Genomic DNA, 22,164 nt, shown 5'->3' on the forward strand with positions numbered 1-22,164 from the left:
GCCCCCCCCCCCCCCCCCGTGGGCCGCTGCATGGGTAGAGCCTCTTTGTCCTCTGCCTGGTCCTGCTCTAAGCATCCTTCAGTACCCCCAGCTGTGTTTCTAAAGCACCTGTCATGGGACATTGGAAATGTGGACTTTGTTTGCTGCACTGGTGCCTAGACTGGGCATAGCAGAGGGGCCACAAGACAGTGGTGATGGATATAAATCTTGTGCCACTGTCGGGGATATCAGGGGGGGTTGCCTGTGAGGTGGATGGGTGAAGTTGTATGGATAAACCTTCAGGTCACTTCCTAGGACTGCACGTGGCTCAGCTCAGGGTTATTTCCTTGCTTGTGTGAGCATAAAATTCAGCTTTTGTTCTGGAAAAACAATCCCTTGGCTACTAGGTTAGAAAAACAAACACAACCAGGTCCAGCAGACAACACCTGCATAAACTATTCATGCAAGCTTCGTATGTCAGCTTTCGTGACATGGAGCATCTTTTTGTGTAGAACGAGGTTCTGTTCACCGAGAGTTTTTCTGTCTGGACTGAAAAGTCTCCCTGACACAACCTCTGTTTCCCATAATGCGATGGGGGAAACTCTTCCATGTGGCTGAGTGCATCACTGGTTAAATGAGATCTCTATGTGCCTAGGGACTACCGAGCCATTCCAGAGCTGGATGTCTACGAAGCTGAGGGCCTGGCTTCGGACGATGAGGACGTGGAGGAGCTGACAGCCAGCCAGCGGGAGGCGGCCGAGCGGGCAATGAGACAGAGGGACCATGACTTGGACCGTGGTCTGGGCCGCATGAGGAGGGGACTGCTTTATGGTAACTCCCATAAGTGCTTTTGCATCACTGACTGCTTTAGCCTACCTCTCCAGGAAGATCTGGTCCTTTACCCAATGGCCTGGTTGCCGTGATGGCGGTAGACCACCTATGGCTTGCAGAGTGTCTGGGTTTCAAGGGAGCAGTGGGCTCACCTGAGCTTCACTAAGTATTGTCTCTGAAGCTGGATATGTTGGGTGCTCCCACACTAACAGCACTCTCCTGACTCATGCGGGTCTGTGGTTGCAGCAGAGCTCAAAAGCTGTGGTTTCCAGGCCCTGTCAGGACAGGGGCTTGGACCCAGTAAGTGCTGGGCAAACTGCTGTGGGTCAGTAGCGTAATTATGGCAGGGTGAGGATGGCATCTGCCAGAGACACCATAGTTTCATAGTTGGTAAGGTCGGAAGGGACCTAAGCAGATCATCAAGTCCGACCCCCCCTGCCATGGGCAGGAAAGGATGCTGGGGTCAAATGACCCTTGCTAGGTGGCTGTCTAGCCTCCTTTTGAAGAAGAAACTTCCCTTGGAAGTTGGTTCTAGCTCCTAGCCATCCTGACAGTGAAATAGCACCTCTTGATATCTAGCCTGAATCTACTCTCAGTCAACTTATGGCCGTTGTTCATTGTTACCCCTGGCAGTGCTCGGGGGAATAGGGACTCTCCCATTGCCTGCTGGTCCCCCTTAGCCAGTTTATAGGCGGCCCCCAGATCTCCTCTCAGCCTTCTCTTGTGGTGGCTGAACAGGTTCAGGCCCTCTCCTTGTAGGGCCTGCCCTGCTGCCCCCTGATCACGCGAGTGGCACTCCTCTGGACCCTCTCCATGTTGGCCACATCCCTCCTGAAGTGTGGCCCCCAGAACTGGACGCAGTGGTCAGGCCGCAATTGGAGTAATGTCGCATAGAGGGGGAGGATCACCTCCTTGTACCTGCTCGTGATGTATCTATGGATGCATGACAAGGTATGGTTAGCCTTCCTGACTGCATCCCCACGTTGGTGGCCCATGTTCATCCTGAAATCAATAGTGACACCAAGATCCTTTTCTGCCTCTGTGCTGACGAGAAGGGAGTTCCCCAGCCTGTAGGTATGGTGCTGGTTCTTCCTCCCCAGGTGCAATACCTTGCACTTGTCTGTATTGAAACCCATCCTATTCTCATCCGCCCACCTCTGTAACCTGTCCAGATCTAGTTGTAGCTTGTCCGTCTTCTACCCCCACATCTTAAGTGTCATCTGCAAACTTGAACAAGGTGCTTTTCACCCCCTTGTCCAAATTGCTGATGGAAGATGTTGAACAGTGTGGGTCCCAGGACTGAGCCCTGGGGAACCCCACTGCTCGCATCTCTCCAGGTCAAAAATGACCCATCCACCACCACTCTCTGGGTGCGGCCCTCCAGCCAGTTGGCGACCCATTTAACTGTGTGGGCATTGACACCACAGTCATCTAATTTTAGTGCCTGCGCCAAATTGGAGCAGGCACTGAAATGACAACTCTCCAACCCCATGCAGCTGCAGTATCCGTCTATGTGACAGGAACATCACCCAGGCAGGGAGCAGGCCTCACTATATTAGCAACCCCTTTGTGAGGAGCCAGCAGCTCCAGGCAGATAGCATCAGCAGCAGCACTTGGAAGAGATTAGTTGCCTTCATCTCAAGGGGTCATGAGTCTGAAGTCAAGTCGCTTCTTTCCTGAATTACAGCTGCTGTGCAACTATTTGGGAGTTCTCAGCCCCATGGTCTCCACTAGCTCTTGGAGCTTTTGAAAATATTTGCTGTTTAATGTATTGCAGAAAGCCAAGAGATTGCCCCTTGTACTAACCACTACCCCCCCTGTTTTTCTCCAAACAGCTTTTTGTGGTTGTGTATTCAGATCAACAATAAGCAATGGTATAAACATGATAGGCAGTTTTCAAATGTAAGTACCTAAGAAAAGGGACTGGTCTCTGCATTTCAACCTTGGGTTTCCATTTTCTGTGTCCTAGGTGTTCATGTGTAGCCAGATGAAGAATTAAGTAACCTAACTTGGGTCTCACTGTATTTTGTAGCTGCCCACCCTCCCTCATAATCCCATAGTTAAGCCCAAGTAACACAGCTTTTCTTTTAATTCAGAGTATATTTCAAGTTTTTAGGGGGGAAAAATATGCTAACAAAACAGTTGTATGGAAGGAATGTGCCTGCAGCTCAACCTGTAAAGCAAGTGGTGGGTGGGGGAACAGATAAGAAGTAAAACAAACCATTGCCATTTGGCCCCATCAAATACAGACCTAAAAGGGCCACCAAAAAAATCTGGAGCTGCTTATTGTAAAGACAAAACGTTTGTAAAGAGGAAATGTGGATGCTTGGTTTTCCAAAGAGTGCCCCAGTACCTTAGTTAAGTCAGCTGACTCATCTTCTATAACCAAGGTAGGAGAAAAGAATGCTGAATTCTGTATTGGAGCTGCCGTCAGCCCAAAAATTGAGGAAACAAGTAATTGTAAATCTGGTCTTGTTTGGAAAAAGTCTTTGTTTTCCTGCATGACAGAAGAAAGAAAAGTACATTTGTAACAAGTCCTAAAACTGCTGATGTACTTACCCTGAGGAGGAGGTATTATATGCTCACAACCCTGGTTTGTGGCTTTTGAACATTACTGATCAATTCAGGAACTGTATAGCTGAAAAAGGTCCAGATAAAAGTAGGATTTGTATTTCTCGCTGTCCATGTCGGGTGATGAAAGGCAGTTCACTTGCGACAGGTTTACAGAAACACTGTGCAATGGAGAGAGAATTGAAAGAAAATGGCTTATGTGTGTAATTTTGAGAAAAGCAGTGTTCTGTTTTCCTTGCATGCTTGTGTGGGCAAGACCCCAGTTTACACCAATTATTTCTGATCCATACAAAGGATTTTCTGATTGGAAACATTTGAACCCATGCGTTCCTGAGCATGAAAGCTCGCCTGAACATTGAGTGTTATCTCAAGTGGAAAATGCCTTACAAAGAAAGCCCTTAGTGGTGATGATAACCTGCAAAGAGCTATCATGGTGGAAAAAGAAAAATGATGCTTGATCCTAAAAGTGATTGTTGATGCCGTGCTCTTTTTGTGTCAAAAATAATTTTGCTCTTCAAGGGCACAGTAAGATTATTGGACAGCCAGGTGTTGGGATCTTCCTGAACTTACTAGCTACTCTCAATTGGATCTTGCCCATCGTACCCAAAACCAAATCCATGATTTGGGAACTGTGACTTACTTCTTCCTTCTGGTCCAAAACAAATTAATTGACATCTTAGGGTCCACAGTTCAGAAAGAAATTCTATCTCTGATACAAGAGGCAAAATGTATTTTTTCGTTTTACTTTGACTGCATAATGGATGTGTCCCAAAAGGAGCAAATGATCAGATACATGAGAGTTGGTGGCAACAGGTGCAGTATTGAAGAAAGCTTTTCCGATTTCATGTAAATGAACAAGAAAGCTGGAAGTGGATTAGCCCAGATCATAGAAAATAAACTCCAATATGATGGTTTGGACATAAAAAATCCACGGCCAGGGCTGTGACAGTGGGGCAAATGTGGCAGGAAAGCATAATGGTACGAGGGCCAGAACGTTGCAGTTAAATGCTTTTGTTAGGTTTGTCCCGTGCACTGCTCGCTCACTCAATTAGCTGGTAAAAATGCAGCTGACATCAATGGAGAAGTAATCACATTTTTGGTACAATTCAGTGCCTATTCACTTTTTTTTGTGAAGTCTTCTGAACATTGGGAAAGACTGTCTTCAAAACATACTGAAAGATCACTTTGACATGTTGAGCTACAAATGCCCATGCTGTGGGCACATTTTGCACTTGGCTGCCAAAAGTAATAGAGGCTTTGCAGAAAGCAAGTGAAAGTAGGGCCAATGCAGACGTTGTGTTTTGATAGCCAATTGATTTATTCTTCAAATTAATTTAAATGTATTTGCCTACTAATCATTTGGGACAAACTTTTGAATTCTAATAACCTTATTAATAAACACTACAGGCAACAAATCTAACAGTGGACAAAGCCTTAAAGCTAATAGATGGTCTGCATGACAGAGTGCGGCAAAGCATTTGCAGTTCTGGATTAGAATCTCTGGTGGGGGAGGCCAGAAGTCTTGTGGAGGCTATGGATGTTGAATCTTTGTTTTGCCACACAAGGAAAATGTGGACAAAGCAGTTGGACCTGGGTGAATCCATGGATGAATCTTGCCATCTGACTTCTGAAAGATCATTCACAGTTCTTGTGAATAATGTACTTGATTCACTCGCATTAGACTTTGAATGGTGCTACGTGATGCTGTCTGAAATGTCATCCAGTTTTGAATTTTGACTTGGAAGGTCCCTGTCACAAATGCCTGAGAGCTGAAAAAATGTACTACCGATCTGGCAACAAAAAAGTATCCAGAGGATTTAAATGCATTAGATTTTTCTTTGGAAATTGAAAGCTTCAAGTTTCAGATGAAAACTATTGTTCCTCCTACACTTCATGATGCTCCTCACCTTGATATCCTGAATTTCCTGTACAGTTTATGCTTGACTGAATTGTACCCTAATATCATAATATCGTACCCTTGAGATTTTTTTTAACCCTGGCAGTAACAGCAATTTCTTGTGAGAACAAGCTGGTGAAAACATTTGCGTTCTACAGTCTGGCAAGAATGTCTTTCTAATTGGCCATCTTGTCAGTTGAACATGAACTTGCCTACTCTATCAATTATGACGAGATCACTGACAAGTTCACCTCTGCCAAAGCCCAGAGTCTTAATATAATTTTTTTCCTTTTGTTCTTCTCATTGAGCTTCTTGTCCCCAGTCTCATCTGCTGTCAAATTCAGACAGTATCTTGGTTGCTTCTACCTTTTTGAAGGAATGGATTCCTTCATTATTCCTTGTACCTTTTAATTTCTGAAAAGCCACTTAAACTTTCACTTGAACAGCAAGGCTGAAAGATATATAAGTAATGTAATGCATAAATCTTCTACAATTTTAGAAGTATATGAATAGTCTAATAATTTGACTGTGTGTCCCATTCCCCCCCTCCCCCCCAATTACATTTCAGTTATTTTTTTCATGTTTTGGTATAACTCAAATGTTCTTCAAATATTCATTGCACCTGATGAAGCAAGCTGTAGCTACATCTCTGACTCAGTTTTTAAGGTGCAACTTTATCCTGCCTTCTGCCTACCTGACATGGCTAACTGCCTCTCCCTGCTTAAATGCCCTTGTGACTGTTGTCATTTTCTTTTCATTTAAAGCAGTATTTTGTGTGTTCCAGTGTTAAGTACAAAATGAGGTCAAGCATAAGATGCATTTTTAATGTTCAAATGCTAGTAAATGTTTCCTTGAGGAAATAATTACTGAGACATGAGTGAATTATTTTACTGATGGAAGGAGGAGGAAGGTACTCAAAAGCAGTGCCCTGGGCAGGGATGAAATTACTAGTTACAACTCTGCTCTGAGTGCCATCCTTATGGGGAGATTAGGTGGGCTATCCAGGCCCTTAGTGCAGGGTAGGGGAAAAGAAATTAAGCCCATATTTCGGTCCCTTCTCTCTCAGGACGCTTCATGTACCTGTGTGCTGTTTTTGGAGGTCTATATTTCTCTAATGGTCTCTGTAATTTTTCTAGGCTTTGTCCCTGTACCTTCCTGTTAATACCCACTATGTGGGAGCTGATTTAGGAAAGAGCACTGGTTTGACATGGCCATTGGGTAGAGGTGAATTTGGTAGGTCTGAGTGCCTGGGATTCTTGACGCTGCATGCCAGGATATCGTTGTCCCCTCAGTTGGTTTGAGAGGCGCCAACATGAACTTCCCCAGCTCTGACTCCTCTTTAAACCTTCAGATAGTGATGATGAAGATGAGGATCGTCCTTCACGGAGGAGGCGGCTGGCTGAACGGGCTGCAGATGGGATGGAGGAGGAGGATGAAGACATGATTGAGAGCATTGAGAATCTGGAAGACATGAAAGGGCACTCGGTAAGGGAGTGGGTGTCAATGGCAGCTCCCCGCCTCGAGATCTACCATCGCTTCAAGAACTTCCTGAAGACCCATGTGGATGACCACGGACACAATGTCTTCAAGGAGAGGATCAGTGACATGTGCAAAGGTATGGCTGGGTGGGGATAGATGATGGTGATGGCTGAGCACACTAGTTCTTGCAGTACTTGCTTGCAGTAGAAGCAGTGCCAGGATGTTTGGGTGGTGCCAGCTTCCTCCTCCTTATTAGCTGATGTACTTCATAGACATCTGCTCATATTTCTCTCGTGTTAACTCAAAAACTCAGCACTTTTTGATAGAGATGTTGGGCATTGCATTATCCAGCCTTCAAACATTCATTCCTCTGACTCCCTTTTAACTAAGATCATGTTCTGCTTGTGTCCATTTCTGCTGGGATCCATACAGTCACATTCTGCCACTAGAATTTTTCTGATTGGAGTCTGGAAGTTTACAGTACTGGGGGGAAAAGGTTTTTGCATTGGTTTCCAGCTACCAAAACCACATCAGCCAATCAGGGAACAGAAATGGCACTATGTGACTGGTCTCCTGAGTCTTGGCTCAACATTTTAGACTTAAACTTCACATAAGGAAACATGGAAGAAGCAGAATTAAAATATCCTGTTGGCTAATCTTTAATTGGCCAATAGGAAAAAATAAAACTTGTTAAACTTAAGCACAATCCATCCAGATGCTGTTTTATTTCTTACTGGAATAGCCGTAGCACCTCAGAGCCAGGGTTGGGGGCTAGAATTGCATTGCGCCGTGCAAACAAAGAACAAAATTAGCCTGTGCCCCATGGAGTGGATACAAGATGCAGATCTTTATGGCATCCAGTCAGCACAGTATCCTGCAGCCACTGATCCATCCCTTTTTGTTGTGGAGGCTTCTGGGTGGTTGGTCTCCATAGCAAGGCCACACCATCTTGGTAATGGTGCCCTGAGTTTCTGTGTTCTTGTAAAGATTCCCATTCTTCATCAGCTCAGCAGCCAGGAATCTGATAATGGTGGGGGGCTTTGCGATAACAGGCTCTGAAAGTTAAAATCCACCCTGGCTTTCTCTGCAGAGAACCGAGAGAGCTTGGTGGTAAACTATGAGGACCTGGCTGCCCGGGAGCATGTCCTGGCCTACTTCCTGCCTGAGGCCCCAGCAGAAATGCTGAAGATCTTTGATGAAGCAGCCAAGGAGGTGGTGCTGGCCATGTACCCCAAATACGACCGCATTGCTAAGGAGATCCATGTCCGCATCTCCCATCTGCCTCTGGTAGAGGAGCTGCGGTCCCTCAGGTAGGTAGTGGAGTTGATGTCTGCTGGTCCCGTGATAGCCTTTGGGTTGTGTGTTGTTTGAGGTGGTCAGGCTTGGCAGAGTTATTCTGGATAAAGTTCTGCGTGAGACTTGGTGAGAGTAGGGCCTTGGGCTTAGCTGAGGGAAGGATGCCCCTTGGTCGTGCTGGCCCCAGCAGGTTGAGATCTCATCACATCAGCAAAGAGACTGCTGTAGGCTCTCCTGTCTTCTCAAAGATCTACATGTAGCCAACACCTCCCCATCTCCGCCTAGGCAGCTGCACTTGAACCAGCTGATCCGAACCAGTGGGGTGGTAACGAGCTGCACAGGGGTCCTGCCACAGCTCAGCATGGTGAAGTACAACTGCAGCAAGTGCAGCTTCATCCTGGGGCCCTTCTTCCAGTCTCAGAACCAGGAGGTGAAGCCTGGCTCCTGCCCCGAGTGTCAGTCTGTCGGCCCCTTTGAAATCAACATGGAAGAGGTAAGAGACCTGCGGGCTGCTAGCACTGTGGTGTAGGGCACTTCCAGCAGCTAGTCCTAACAAAGCTTGTGCCTGAGCCCTCCCCGCATCTCTCCTTACCTGAGCAGTTGGACCCACACTGCAGTATGACATGCCATGACTTGTACCATGTTCACCCCTGTGGTGTGGGACCTTGTCAGGATGCTTGCAGAACTGTCAGTGCTGAGCTTCATGGCCCTCCCTCTCCCCTTCCAAAGCAAGGCTGATGCTGTCCTCCTCTTCCAGCCCAGGGGACTGAGGCACTGCAAGATGGATCAAGCCTCTAAGCCCCAGTCTTACTCTGTTATGTGTCACTCCCCATTGCAGTCCAATGTCTTCAACCAAATGTGTGGAGGGCAAACCCAAAGTCCAGGTGGGCAAAGACTGAGCCTGTCTTGTGGAAACAGGCACTGGCATTAAAGGCAGTGGTGAGGGGCTACTTGGCAAAAGTTTGCATCATTGCTAGGGCTGACTCCCTTCAGCAGTAGCATTGCTTCTAATAACTCCCAGCTCCATGGCCCAGCCCTTCACCTGGAGTACGAGCTCCTTGCTCTAGCATTTCTCCTAGCTTCCACCAGCAAATGCCCTTTGACAAACCCCAGTGCAGGCTTTGTGGGTGTCAGACTTACCATGCGGCTCTTCATTGTCACTGCAGACAGTCTACCAGAACTACCAGCGCATCAAAATCCAAGAGAGCCCCGGGAAGGTGGCTGCTGGGAGGCTGCCCCGCTCCAAGGACTCCATTCTCCTTGCTGACTTGGTCGACAGCTGCAAACCAGGAGATGAAATTGTAAGTCCCTTGCCTGGATTAAAGATGGGGTGGGCAGGGAGTGGTTACATTTTTATTTTCAGCCCACCTCCCAGTGGTGCTCTCAAGCCCATTGTCTTGAGTGTGAAGGGATAAGACTTCTAGGTCATGTCCACCTGATTTTGAATTGCTTGGATGAATCTAATGCATCCTTCCTGTGCCATCCAGGAGCTCACCGGGATCTATCACAACAACTATGATGGCTCCTTGAACACTGTCAATGGGTTCCCAGTGTTTGCAACAGTGATCCTGGCAAATCACATCACCAAGAAGGATAACAAGCTGGCAGTTGGGGAACTAACTGATGAGGATATGAAGACGATTGTGGGCCTGTCCAAGGATGAACAGATTGGGGAGAAAGTAAGTTGGCTTCATGCATCACTTGTCCAACACCCAGCTATGGGCATGGGGTCCAGACCACAGAATGCCCCATGTTCCAGTGGGGGACTTCTAGGCAGAGGGTCACCAGTGACTGAAAACCTTTGTTGCTACAGCTCTCAGGCAGCTGTTGGTGAGAGGTGAGAAAGCAGACAGAAGAGGGGAAGTGGTTGAAGTGCTTCCTCTCCCCCTCTCCCTATTTGCTGTGTGCACTGAACAGCCCTCTGTCCAGTATCATCTTCACCATTCCTCTTGAGTAGATGGTTTTCCTTCTTGTTTGGGCAAGTCCTTCCCCCCACAATGTGGGCAAAGGAGGAAAACATGACTGGGCATGGCAGAAGAATTGATTGGAAGAACCCCTAGACATGTCTAGAAACTAGATAGATGCTGGCTTATGGATGCATCTCTGAGGCAGTGGCCCCTTGGTGGTGGTGGGAAAACAGAGAAGGTCTAGCCCAAACGGTCTGTGATACCCTGGCACCTCTCTGTGTGTTCCCTAAAGGGAGTCTCCTTTTTCCCTTTAAAACACTTCTCAGTCCCTCGTACCAGAGGGTTGTGATTTCAGGTGGAAAAGGAATAAGACTAACTTCAGCTACTAAGGTAACAGCTCTACTTCTCAATGTGCTAGGACCTGAGTTGGATGCATGAAAGAACAGATGCAAAACAAGGGTGTCTTGCACCTGCCTCATGAAGGATGTGAAATGTGGTAGACTTCAGCTCTTTTGGTCACAGAACAATGTTATATTCAGTCTTGTTTCTCTAAGTCTGTTTCCACTGGGTGGAGCTGCTCCCTTGATAAAGCCAAATTTTGGGAATAAAACTTATTTCGTTCTTCCCTCCCTGCAAAATCTGGGGGTTGTGACATCAGTTATGACTATCCAACTTTGATTAGAATTTACCTGAATAGGCCTTGCTTGGGGATGCAGGAAACCCACTGCCTGCCTGGCTGCTGAAATTGGGTGTCCCCATCACCTACCTGCAACTCAGCTCACCTGTGCAGAGTTATCCCAGCCCACAGTCAGTGAATATTGATACATCCAGTTAAGCAGTCTGCAGACAGAATTAAGCTTTCTAAGGCAGAATGAGAGGTCACAGATGGGCACAGACATACTAGTGCAGCCAGTGCGGTAAAGGCAGGACTCTCCTGCGTAGGGCTGCAGAATGCATCCTGCTCGGCTCAGCAGCACCGGGCTCTGGCAGGACCTCCCCAGCATGTTGGCTGCATTTCTTGCATTTGTGCAGTTCTCCTCTGCCAGAACTATGGAAGTCAGCAGTGCAAGCAGGATCCCTGGTGCTACTGAGCCTTGCTGCTTCACACACCAAATGCTGCATGTCATGGATAAGGGCACTGACCTCTGCTCTCGCTTTCAGATCTTTGCCAGCATTGCTCCATCTATCTATGGGCATGAAGACATCAAGAGAGGCCTGGCCTTAGCTCTTTTTGGTGGTGAGCCCAAAAACCCAGGTAGGTGATAATTGGTGTTGACTCAGCGTATGGCACAGATGAAAGTGCTAGTGTTCAGACTGGTCTCTGGTAGAATGAGACATACCAGGAAATCAAATTGGGCCTACTAGGTGACAGGCTGGGAGTCATAGGTCTCGTTGTGTTGAAACATCAAGTGTAAAAGTGATTTCTTTAGTGCTCTGACACAGGAGTGGAAGTACATTAGCTAAAAACAAGGTACCTGGCAAGAAGTTAGCTAAAAAACAAGCTGTTCAGGACAACTGCTCCACAACAGTCTGGGTTTGGGGATGTGCTGGGGGTTCTGGCACCAGGAAATCCTGACCTACACATCTCCCTAGGGTCGGAAGAGCCTTACTCAGCTGAGATCAGATGTGTGTTGTATTTTGCATCTGTGCTTAAGAATAAGGTTCCACTGTGGAGGGGGCAGGGAGGAAGCTGTTTCAGTAGGAGCCAAGGTGCTTTGTCACCATGATGTAATGGAGCTTGATCTCCTGCAGTTCATCACAAAACACCAGCAAATGTTAATCACTGCACCATTTAGCGAAATGGGATTTTTTTCCCCCCCTCACAGACATGTAACAAGGGCCATTCTCACACTGATCTGTGCATGAGTTTTTGCTTGGGAAGTGGGGGATACTGAGCCATGTGCACTTGTACAGTTTGAGAGGGATGACCTGAGGCTTCCTGGTTCTTGGAAAACATCAAGCACTGAATTTCTTGTGAAAAGCTATCTTGTGAAACTTTCTGGTTCCTTGCTTTGTTCTCCTCTTCAATTCCCTGTTGCCCCACTGAAGGGCAGTGTCTACAGCTGCCATATAGAACAGCTCTCGCCCCAGTCTCTCCCATGTCTCCTCTGCTGCTGCAGGTGGCAAGCACAAGGTCCGTGGTGATATCAATGTCCTTCTGTGTGGAGACCCTGGCACCGCCAAATCTCAGTTCCTCAAGTACGTGGAGAAAGTGTCTAGCAGAGCCATCTTCACCACTGGCCAGGGTGCATCAGCTGTTGGTCTGACCGCCTATGTCCAGAGGCACCCAGTCAGCAGGGAGTGGACACTGGAGGCAGGAGCCCTGGTGCTAGCAGACAGGGGCGTCTGCTTGATAGATGAGTTTGATAAGGTGAGTGCTGGGTTCTGGATGGTGAGGCAGAACAACAGTGGGGCAGGCTGGTGGCCTTCTGGCCAAGGGGCTCCACCAAGGAGTTTCTTCCATGCTGGCAGCTGCTGAGTATGCCTTGCATTAGGCCCCAGGCAGGCTTACAGCGCAGTCTACTCATGTGGTGTGTAGAAAGGTACTTGATGTCTGCAGTCTCCGACAGTGACACATGCCTGCTCTAGTGATGCAGAGCTTGTGTGTTGGGCACCGTGTGGAAGCATTTCTTCCCTGAGAGGCACCAAGCATTGCCCTTCCCCTACTAGGCCTACATTAGATTGAGTGGTGTTGGAGCAAAAGGCTTTGCTTCCCAGCAAACTGCATGACTTGGTTACCAGGGGAGTGGTCTGCTGAGAGTCATCAGCCTCAGTCCCAGCTGCCTGCAGCCCCAGCAGCTAGGCTCTGAGGAGAAGGACCCGAGTGGCTGCAGGTGACCTGTAATGCTGAGGAAGCAGGTGCCTCCTGCCCAGGAAGAGCCCTTGCTTCTCTGCACACCCAGGTCTGCACTACAGCCCCTCCCATCTTTGCCCTGTAAGCCCCTGTGGAGGGGAGCAGGCAGGGATCAGTGATTGTGTGACCCTCTTGGCACTTACTGAGTCCAGGCTTATAGAAGCTTAACACTGTTCTCTTGCTCTCCTCCAGATGAATGACCAGGACAGGACCAGCATCCATGAAGCCATGGAGCAGCAAAGCATCTCCATCTCAAAGGCAGGCATCGTCACCTCCCTGCAGGCCCGCTGTACTGTCATAGCAGCTGCCAACCCCATAGGTAAGTGTGGGGACTCTGGAGGTAGGGTGCAGAGTCTTTTTGGCAGGGTTGAGGTTGGACTTGCCCAAAAGCCTCCGCCTATGAGATGTTCAACTCTAACGGTCTCTCCCTGTGTCCTAGGTGGGCGCTATGACCCATCGCTGACCTTCTCGGAGAACGTGGACTTGACCGAGCCCATCATCTCCCGATTTGATGTCCTGTGTGTGGTGAGAGATACGGTGGACCCTGTTCAGGTATGAGCCAAAATGTGAGCTGCAACTTGAGCTGGGAGGGGGCTGCTCTCTGTGCTGAGGGCTTCGATCCAGATGCCTGCTGTGCCAAGGTAGCATCAAACCTGTGAGCTCTGGAAAGCAGTAGAGCAGACTGACCGTAGGCCCCTTGAGGCCTCTCCTTCTCTAGGGCTCTCAGCCTTGGCCTGCAGCTACTAACCTCTGCAACTCCCTGCATGTCTTGTATTCCCTCTCTCTTCTTTCTGCCCTGTTTTCAGCCAAGCAGAAAAGCCTATGAATTGGCCACCCCAGGGGGTGAGGATGCTACATCCCTGACAGGGAGCTAGAGACCTTCAGAGAGCTGTAGCCCCATGCCCCGCCCTCCAGAGTCGGTCTGTCAATGAGATTTCTCGGGGACACGTACAGCATCATCCTTGGGGCTAGACTCTTCTGTCACAGCTTGGTGCCCTGTATCCCTTCTGCAGGGGGGATTTTGCCCTTCCAGCTCCCAAAATAGCGACCTCCCTCTGCATGTAAATTGTAAGAAAAGATTTGGGAGGATTTGGTGGCAGCTTACAAATACATCAGAGGCAAGGATCAGGGGCTAGGTGAACAAGTATTCACCAAAGTGCCCCAGGGAAAAACCAGGAGCAACGGTCATAAACTCCTAGAAGAAGGTTTCAGACTGGATATAAGGAAAAACTTCTTCACGGTTCGTGTGACCAGAGTCTGGAATAGACTCTCAGTGGGAGTGGGAGGGGTGTAGGTAGCTACCCTGGAGACTTTCAAACAGAGGCTGGATGCACACCTTGCTGGGATTATTTGGTCCCAGCAGTCTTTCCTGCACAGGACAGGAGGGCTGGACCCAGTGATCTCACAAAGTCCCTTCCAGCCCTAAACTTCTGTGAAACTGTTGGATGCCCTGCTTGGAGCTGGTGAATGTGGCTCCCTGGACAGCAGGGTCACTGTCTGATACCACGAGCCCTACCTTCCCTTTCCCAAGGCCTGGGTGTGACTCCAAGCCTTCATCAGCCTAGTCAATGGACTAAGAATTAACTCCACATCCCTGGCCTGAGTACAGCCTTTAGCCAACAACCTGTATGCATCCTTCTCTGGTGTGAGGCTGCTTGTTGTAGCTGCAGCTGAGCTGCACTAGTGGTTGTGGTTCTGCAGCTGGTAACTTCACTGCCTGTTCTTCACCCTTTCTCCCATAGGATGAGATGCTTGCCCGCTTTGTCGTGAGCAGTCACATCAAGCATCACCCTGGCAGCAAGGATGTGGTGAACGGAGATAGTCAGGAGATCATCCTCCCCAACACCTATGGTGTGGACCCCATCCCCCAGGAGGTCCTGAAGAAATACATCATCTATGCCAAGGAGAAGGTCCACCCCAAACTCAACCAGATGGACCAGGACAAGGTGGCCAGGATGTACAGTGACCTCCGGAAGGAGTCTATGGTGAGGGGATGTAGGAAAAGGGGCTTAGTTCATGCTTTTAGGAGGGGGCACTAGCTGGATCAAGGGCGAGGCAGTGACTACCCTAGCACAGGCCATGTTCTTGTCATGACCATCACCTTAGCACCTGGTGCAAGACTCTACCACCTTTGTCATGAAGTAAGAGCTTGTTGGCAGAGTCTTGCAGGAATCCATGGGAATTGCTTCAATCCCTCAGTCCAGCTGGCACGGACCCGATACACTCCTGCCTTGTCCCTGTCTCTTCTCCATCCACAGGTGCAGAGGAAAGACTAGTGGCTGTAGGGGCTTCTGGCTCTGTTTTCCCCTGTGGCTGACTGTAGAACCCACTGGGATTCGGGGTCTCCTCCTGAACTGAGGAGTAGAGTTTGCAGTGGCTCCAGGGAGTTCCTCAGAGTGGGGAAAAGCTGGTTTAACATCTGGCTTTAGTCTTTTTAAATCTTTCTACTCAGAATTGGGGGGAGAGAATTGATTACTTCTTCAAGCCATCTTTCTCCCCTCTGCATAAATCAATCCAGAGGCAGAAACGCGATGGTTTTGAATGGCCTTTACAGCTTGCCTTTTGAATGAATATCGGCATTGGCTACTTGCAAGCCATAGGATCCTTGCTGTGGCTGCTCTACATCATGTGTGCCACCAGGTGGTGCAGCCCTCCCAGCCTCTGAAGCTCCCTCACCACAAAGGTTCAGGAGGGGGCTGCCTTGTCCCCTTGGATCTCGGGCAGAGGTGGAGGGCAAGGGGGTTCCTTGCCTGTTCTGTGCCTCTGCAGCATTGTCCCTCCTCTCTGTCTGTAGGCCACGGGCAGCATCCCCATCACGGTGCGTCACATCGAGTCGATGATCCGCATGGCCGAGGCGCATGCCCGCATGCATCTGCGGGATTACGTGGTGGAGGATGACGTCAACATGGCTATCCGGGTCATGCTGGAGAGCTTCATTGACACGCAGAAATTCAGCGTCATGAGGAGCATGCGGAAGGTGGGTGGGCTAGGGCAGTCTAGGCCATCCCAGTTTTTGAGGGGCTGGGTGGAGACATGGCTTAGCTAGGTGGAGGATAAGGCTACTCATACTGGTTTGCACTGGACAGTGGCCCTCGCCTCTGAGTAGGGCTTCAGTGAGCCTCTCCTTGCTACCCTGGGGGAAGAAGCTGCTCTGCCCTAGAATACAGTGGGCCAGGCTTGTAGTAGAAAGGTGCTTGCACCACCTCTGCAGAACATCCTTCACTTAAGGACTGATGCAGAGCTGATAAAACAGAGCATTTAGGGGGTAGCTAAGGTGTGGTGCCCTGTGTCCTGGGCTGGTGTGGTGTTCCATGGGGATCTCAAAGAAATGGCAGGGTGGAGAGCTTCCCTAATCTCATCCTCTGCAGTAGCGGGTTGGAACCAAAAACTGCCACTTTGGAAAAGTACCTGAAGGTGAAAAACTCCATCTGACCAGTCTCACTGTATTGGGAGTAATGCCAGGTCCTGTGCCCTTCTCCTGTGACACTTGAGCTCTGGTCCTTTTGCCTTCAACTCATGGTTACCAAATGCAAGCAGAGGATCACTTAAGCTCCTTTGCCTGGCCCTGCATGTGCAGGCCCTCAGTGAGTCCAGCTTCAGCACGGACTCGTTTCTAATTAACGTCTGGGTCTTGACTGGGCGTGTGCTGCCCCAGCCAAGCCCAGGAGGCTGCAGTGAAGTGCTTTGTGTTCAAGGCCGAGGAAAGCTGCTCTGTCCCTGGCCTTATTTCCAGAGCTGCCTTCCTATGGGCTTGATGCTTGGAAAGCTTCAGGGCTGTCCCCCAAGCCTGGAGGAATGTCATATGGCACAAATAGCAGTGGCCCAGTCAGGCATGTTAACCCTTTCAGTTCTGTAGATCACACTGCTCACTTGCATGACCAGCAGTTTATCAATAGCTTTGTGCCCCAGAGGCACATCTGGACCCCACAGAGCATGTAAAATTGGCATTACAGTGTCCTCAGGGAGCGAGCTGTTTCTCCCTCTGGTTCTAATCGCTTTGCCTCGTGCTCTTCTCCCCAGACCTTCTCCCGTTACCTGGCATTCAAACGGGACAACAATGAGCTCTTGCTGTTCATTCTGAAGCAGCTGGTGGGTGAGCAGGTGATGTATCAGAGGAACCGCTACGGGGCCCAGCAGGACACCATTGAGGTGCCAGAGAAGGACCTGGTGGATAAGGTAAGGGACAGGATCTCTGCTAAGCTGTGTTGGAGAGTGGGGGGTGGGAGGAGAGTAGTAACTAGCCTTCCACTTCCCTTGGGCTCCACTTTCCACATTGGGTGCTTATGGACCCTGAGCTGTGGTTGCTGCCAGGAAGAGGAAACGCTTGTGACCTCAGAGATGAGGAAGGTGCCAGCTGCTTCTGCCTTGCAGGAAATAATTGATGCGTCTTCCAAAGGGTCTTCTCTGGGGTGCTCTGCTCCCACTGCCACAATCTGTCTGTCTTTGCCCTCTTGAAGAGGACTTGCATTATTAGAAACAGCCTTGCTGAGTTGCTGCACCAGAGGAACCCTGCATGAGATGGAAAACCTTTCAAGTCGAATCTGGCTCTATCTGTTTTCCCTCTCCTTGTCTTTCATCTTGGCAATCGAAGTGAAGCAAACTAGTGGATTTAGCTTATTCCTAATCTTCCCCTGTGCCTTGGGCTCTCATGCACTAGCAGAGTAGCATTGGGACAATAGAGCTCAGACTGTGGCATGCATGATAAGGGTAGGTGAGGCTGCAAGGTCCCTGCCCCAGGGCAGTTAGTGTGAAGAGGCAGTGAGGTGGTACACCAGGAGAAGCAAGCAGTTATACAAGCAGCAATCATTAGATATTGCTCACGCCCCCCCTCTTCCTCTGACAGGCATCTGCTCCTTGTGGGGGGCTTCCCTGTGTGGTAGGTCACTTAGAAATGGGTAACTTGTGGCCCGACCAGTTTGTTTTGCAATGCTGGCACCCAGCAAAGTACAGTAGGAAACTTCTCAATAGCTTTCTCCTTTGTTTCTTGGACCCCATCTAACTGCATGTTGGGCCTATGTGATGGGTGCTGAGGATCTCCACCACCACCTTATTAGAGGAGATGGTGATCTGTCCTGTGTGAACAGAATTACCTCAGGAGGAGGCTTGAACTTCTTCCACTGTGGCTACATGTTTGGTGCAATGGAAATGAAAGGACAAGATGGCACCAGGCAACTGGAGAGCAGGTGTCCTTGATACGGCTTTGTTAGGCTCCTGAGCCCTGACCTGCAGTCTTCCCTGTTCGTCTGCTGGGCCATGCTGCTCAAGAGGTGTGGCCTTGGCTGTGAAAAGCCTTAGGGCTTGAAGTGATTGTATGCATGTTAACTCCCTGCCAATCCTCTCCCAGGCTCGCCAGATCAACATCCACAACCTCACTGCCTTCTACGACAGTGAACTGTTCAAGATGAACAAGTTCTCCCGTGACGTGAAACGGAAGCTGATTGTCCAGCAGTTCTGATGGCGGTGGCAGAGCCTCTACCCATACCAACAAGATGAGATGTCGGTGCTGCTTCTGGCCTGGGAATGTGAGGGGACATGGGAACCCGGAGGACTAAGCTATTCCCTTGCTTGCTTCATGGCTTCTGAATTGAGGGAGCGCTGAAGGACTTGTACATACGACAGCCACGCCTGGATAAATCTGTTAGCCACATCAGTAATTAACTGCTTTGTCTTGTAGCTGAGCCCAGTGGGCAAGAATAGCTGGTGACGAGACTTGGTTTTCAGATTCGTCCCAGTTCCTTGGTGCTGATCTCAGCTCGGAGGTTCCACCTGCAGGGTTGGCTGGAGCGGGAGCAGCAGAAGGCACCTGTCCTCCAAGCACTTGCCAGTCGGATCCCAAAGGCCTTCTGTGTTCTTCCCTCCTGTCTCACTACTGCACTGTCTGATGGGCAGCAACCAAGACTGGGTCATGGGGAGTTGAAACCAACTGCTGGGGAGATGGAAAGGTGCTGGCCTCTCAGCTCAGCTCCCTGGGCCTGACAGTTAGTGTTTCCCCAGGCCCCCTTCTTGGGCGTGCTTGCTGCTTGGCCTCAGCAGGGGCCTGGTGAGACTTCTAACGTGACAAAAGCATGACATGACAGTACGAGGCAGTCTGCTGGCCTCTTTTCCATGTGTCTTGCCACTCCTGTATGTTGTGGGGCAGTGCCCCAAGCCTCAATGGGGTGTCAGGTGCCTTAATGGGTGGCATGGTCAGTCGTAAGGGGTGGGGGGATGGGGTGAGAAGTAATAATTAGACCAAGCACCAGAGCTCAGGTTGTGCTGATGACCTAGGAATGGGGCATTGCTCCCAGTCAGCAAATCTGTGTTCAGTGCCAAGGCAGAGCTGAGACAAGGGGGAAGAGTGACCTCCGATTCTTTAGTACCTGGGATGGAGAGGACCCAAGAGGGCAACATGAGGGGGCTGGAGTGGGATGAAAGGTCTAGAGGTTTTGAAGTGTCAGATCTCCTGTTTGTGCATCACCTGTGGTTCTGCTCGTTTATTGTATGTGTTTAAATATATGTGTTTGCTATAGCTATGCATTTGTGGTCGTCTGGGAGTGTCCACCTCTGCACTAAGGAAGGACAAGCAGAGCTGAGCCTCATGCCTGGTCCCCCTCCCTCATCCCCTTGTTCATAGTGGCTGCTGCCCTGTCCTACATGGAGGTTTGCTGTGGGGGTGAGGGAGCTGGTTTCAACTCCTGGGATAGAATATCCTGGCCTCACTCTAGCCCTGAGCTGGAGCTGTCCCCTTGGGTGGAGAAGTAGGAATGGACTTGTGGCTATGGTTGTTTCTCTGCATTTCTCCTCCAGGTCCCTGTGCTGCGGTGTAGAGAACAGGCAAGTGCTGTGCAGGCCAGGGAATGACTGACCCTCTGCCAGTCCTGCCTGAATCATGGTCAGATGCACCGAAAATGGGGCCCTATGAACCTATCTCAGCTCTTACCTTTTGGGAATGCAGGAGGAGGGGGGCCACAATTGGCTGGCCACAATCTACCTGTATGCAATAGGGAGGTGCTTTCAGGTCCCACAGGCCCTTTGGGCTCTCCTGCCTTCCCTATGAGCTGCTGTGTTGCCATGTCCTCGTCTGCAGCCCAGTAACACCAGTTCCCACCCTTCTGCCTGCCTTTCATTGTGCAACCTCCTTGTCAATTGATAGCCTGGGCTAAGTGGAAACCTCACTCCAGTGTGGAAAAGGTCTAAGGCCAGTGCAGGGAAAGTTGGTATTAAACACAGTGGCCATGTCAAGCTAGCGCCACCGTGGCCTAGCGGCTAAAGTGGTTCAGGCACGCTGACTGTTGTAGCCAGCCGCTCATAAGGGAGGAGCAGGGTTAGTTTCCTGTCCAGCCATCTGACTCCCCAGCCCACGCAACCACCTGCCTATTTAGAGCTGGGCCAAGTAGAAGGAGGACTTCAGCTTTGAGTCTGCAGCCAGGCTCTAGCTCATGCCTCCAAAGAGGTCCTCATCCTTGTGCAGCAGACATGGCAAATTGCCACCCTGGTCCTGGACTACTGCTGCCTAGCTGAGGCTGGGTCTCTAAAATGGCTGGCCACGCCAGTGATTTGGATGTTGTAATGTGTATCACTGTATCACTGGCTCTGAAACTGTAGTGTCTGTGTTCCCGGCCAGCTTGGCTGCAGCCCTGCTAGCTAACGGCATTTGTTCCTGCCAGGTACCTGGGTTAGCACATGATTCGCATCCCGTGCCGGGCTTGGCAACGGCCACTTATGCTGTGTGTCGGGCTCCCTTAGTATGTTTGTTTAGCTGGCTTGGCTGGGCTCCCTTGCTCCTGGGTCTCTGCCGAGCAGGGATTCCTCTGCAGCTTGCGGAGATACTTGCCCCTCAGTCTCTATGCCTGTGTGGCTAGCTGGGGTGTGAGCTGTGGCTGCATGCGCACAGCTGTGGTGATGACAGAGCTGCTGGGGGGACAGACACCCTTCCTCACTACCAGTGTGTTTTAATGTTTGCTCTCAAGCCATGGTTAAAAGCTCCAGTGTGGTGAGGACCTTGGGATGAGCACAGAGTGGTTTTTAACACCTTACCTGCTTGTGTCTGAGGCAAGATGTGCAAAGGCCCTGGGAGAGTAGCTGGGATTACTGAAAAGTGGTGTCTGGCCCTGCCACTTGTTCCTCTCCATCCTGAACTTCATTGCTGTCTAGCTGTGGAGGAAGCTGCTGCTGAGGAGACTTTGTGCTAATCCAGAGAGAGGCACAGCCAGCCCTGTACACCAGTGATGTGACGGCCTCTTCTGAACCAAATGTGTGTGTTTGCATATTGTAGCAGCTGAGGTCAGGAGGGAGGAGGAGACCTTGAGATGGGACACAGGTAAATGGCTTTGAACATGAGAGCATGACAAATGAGACAGACAATTTTGTGCCAGGAGAACCCAGGAGTCCTGATTCCCAGCTCCTTCTGCTAGCAGGGGACAGTGGCTTAGAATTACCCTTTAACTTTATTTTACAGCACTATATAATTGAAACTTGGTGACTTTTTCTTTGTTAACTTCTTGATTGGCTTGGTAGGAGCTGGCTCTTTGTTTTCTGGTCTGGAATGCAGTATTGGGAGCAACTGGGTCTCCCCACCCCCTGCCTTTGGGGTGGTCACTAGGTATGTACTCTCCATGAGATACGGCTCATGTAAAGTGGACGGGGAAGGGCTGATGTCAGAACAGGGATAGGAGAGCGTGGGAACAACCTCTAAGGTGGGAAGCAGATGCTTGTTTTAGTCCTGCAAGAAGTCAGCTACACCCTCCTCCCCAGAGAGGCTGGGAAGGGAAAATAGTGTAGCAAAGATTGTCTGCAGTGAAAAAATGCAAGAACCATCCATTTAGGATACTGCCTTAGCTCTGGACTCACCAGGAGCCCTTAATATTGGAGTAGCTACTTTGCCTTATCTTGTTTTGTGGCCAGCACAGGAGTAAAGGGCCACCTAGGAAATCAGGCCCTTGCTGAGGCTGGCGTTTGGCTGTGAGAGAGCTAATGCTTGGCCAACAGCATCTTCCTTCTCTTGTGGTTGCTGGGAGTTCATATTCCCTGGAGTTAGCACCAGCCAGCTGCAGTGGTAGGCATCAGGCTGAGCAGGCGTGCTGTGAAGGGTGAAAATGTGCTTCTTCAAGCAGAAGCAAACTTTGGTTGGAGGGTTTTCCTGGGGGGCAGTAACAGCTGATCTGTAGGGCTGCAGAGAGAAGACTGCATTTTGTCATGGGGCACTTCACTGGGAGTAGCTTCCTTGGAAGTTCTTTCCTCCTTCCCCCATGCCGGTCCCAAGTTGGGGCTTGAGACACTGCATATAGTAGCTGTTAATGCCTGGTGAAATGGACTCAGCAGGACGGTCTTGTGTGATGCGAGGTGGGCTGGGGCCCTGGCTTGATTTTTGT

At 49.8% G+C, this 22,164-nt stretch overlaps 1 protein-coding gene across 1 annotated transcript in view; it reads left to right on the forward strand.

The window, feature by feature from the left end:
• MCM2 (minichromosome maintenance complex component 2) overlaps positions 1-19,034 on the forward strand; it is a 20,067-nt gene extending 1,033 nt beyond the window's left edge. Inside the window, exons 3-16 of the mRNA XM_019504938.1 lie at positions 635-810; positions 6,630-6,893; positions 7,848-8,067; positions 8,339-8,546; positions 9,220-9,354; positions 9,541-9,732; positions 11,122-11,215; positions 12,081-12,331; positions 13,007-13,133; positions 13,254-13,366; positions 14,557-14,799; positions 15,609-15,791; positions 16,835-16,990; positions 18,159-19,034. Of these exons, the coding sequence (XP_019360483.1) occupies positions 635-810; positions 6,630-6,893; positions 7,848-8,067; positions 8,339-8,546; positions 9,220-9,354; positions 9,541-9,732; positions 11,122-11,215; positions 12,081-12,331; positions 13,007-13,133; positions 13,254-13,366; positions 14,557-14,799; positions 15,609-15,791; positions 16,835-16,990; positions 18,159-18,269 (2,473 nt within the window). The 3' untranslated portion in view covers positions 18,270-19,034. The remainder of the gene's footprint in view (positions 1-634; positions 811-6,629; positions 6,894-7,847; positions 8,068-8,338; positions 8,547-9,219; positions 9,355-9,540; positions 9,733-11,121; positions 11,216-12,080; positions 12,332-13,006; positions 13,134-13,253; positions 13,367-14,556; positions 14,800-15,608; positions 15,792-16,834; positions 16,991-18,158) is intronic.
• The last annotated feature ends 3,130 nt before the right edge of the window (positions 19,035-22,164 follow it).

The sequence above is a fragment of the Gavialis gangeticus genome, unplaced genomic scaffold, assembly GCF_001723915.1.
Source record: "Gavialis gangeticus isolate Ggan-Ray unplaced genomic scaffold, GavGan_comp1, whole genome shotgun sequence".
In the NCBI taxonomy this organism is placed as follows: Eukaryota; Metazoa; Chordata; order Crocodylia; family Gavialidae; genus Gavialis; species Gavialis gangeticus.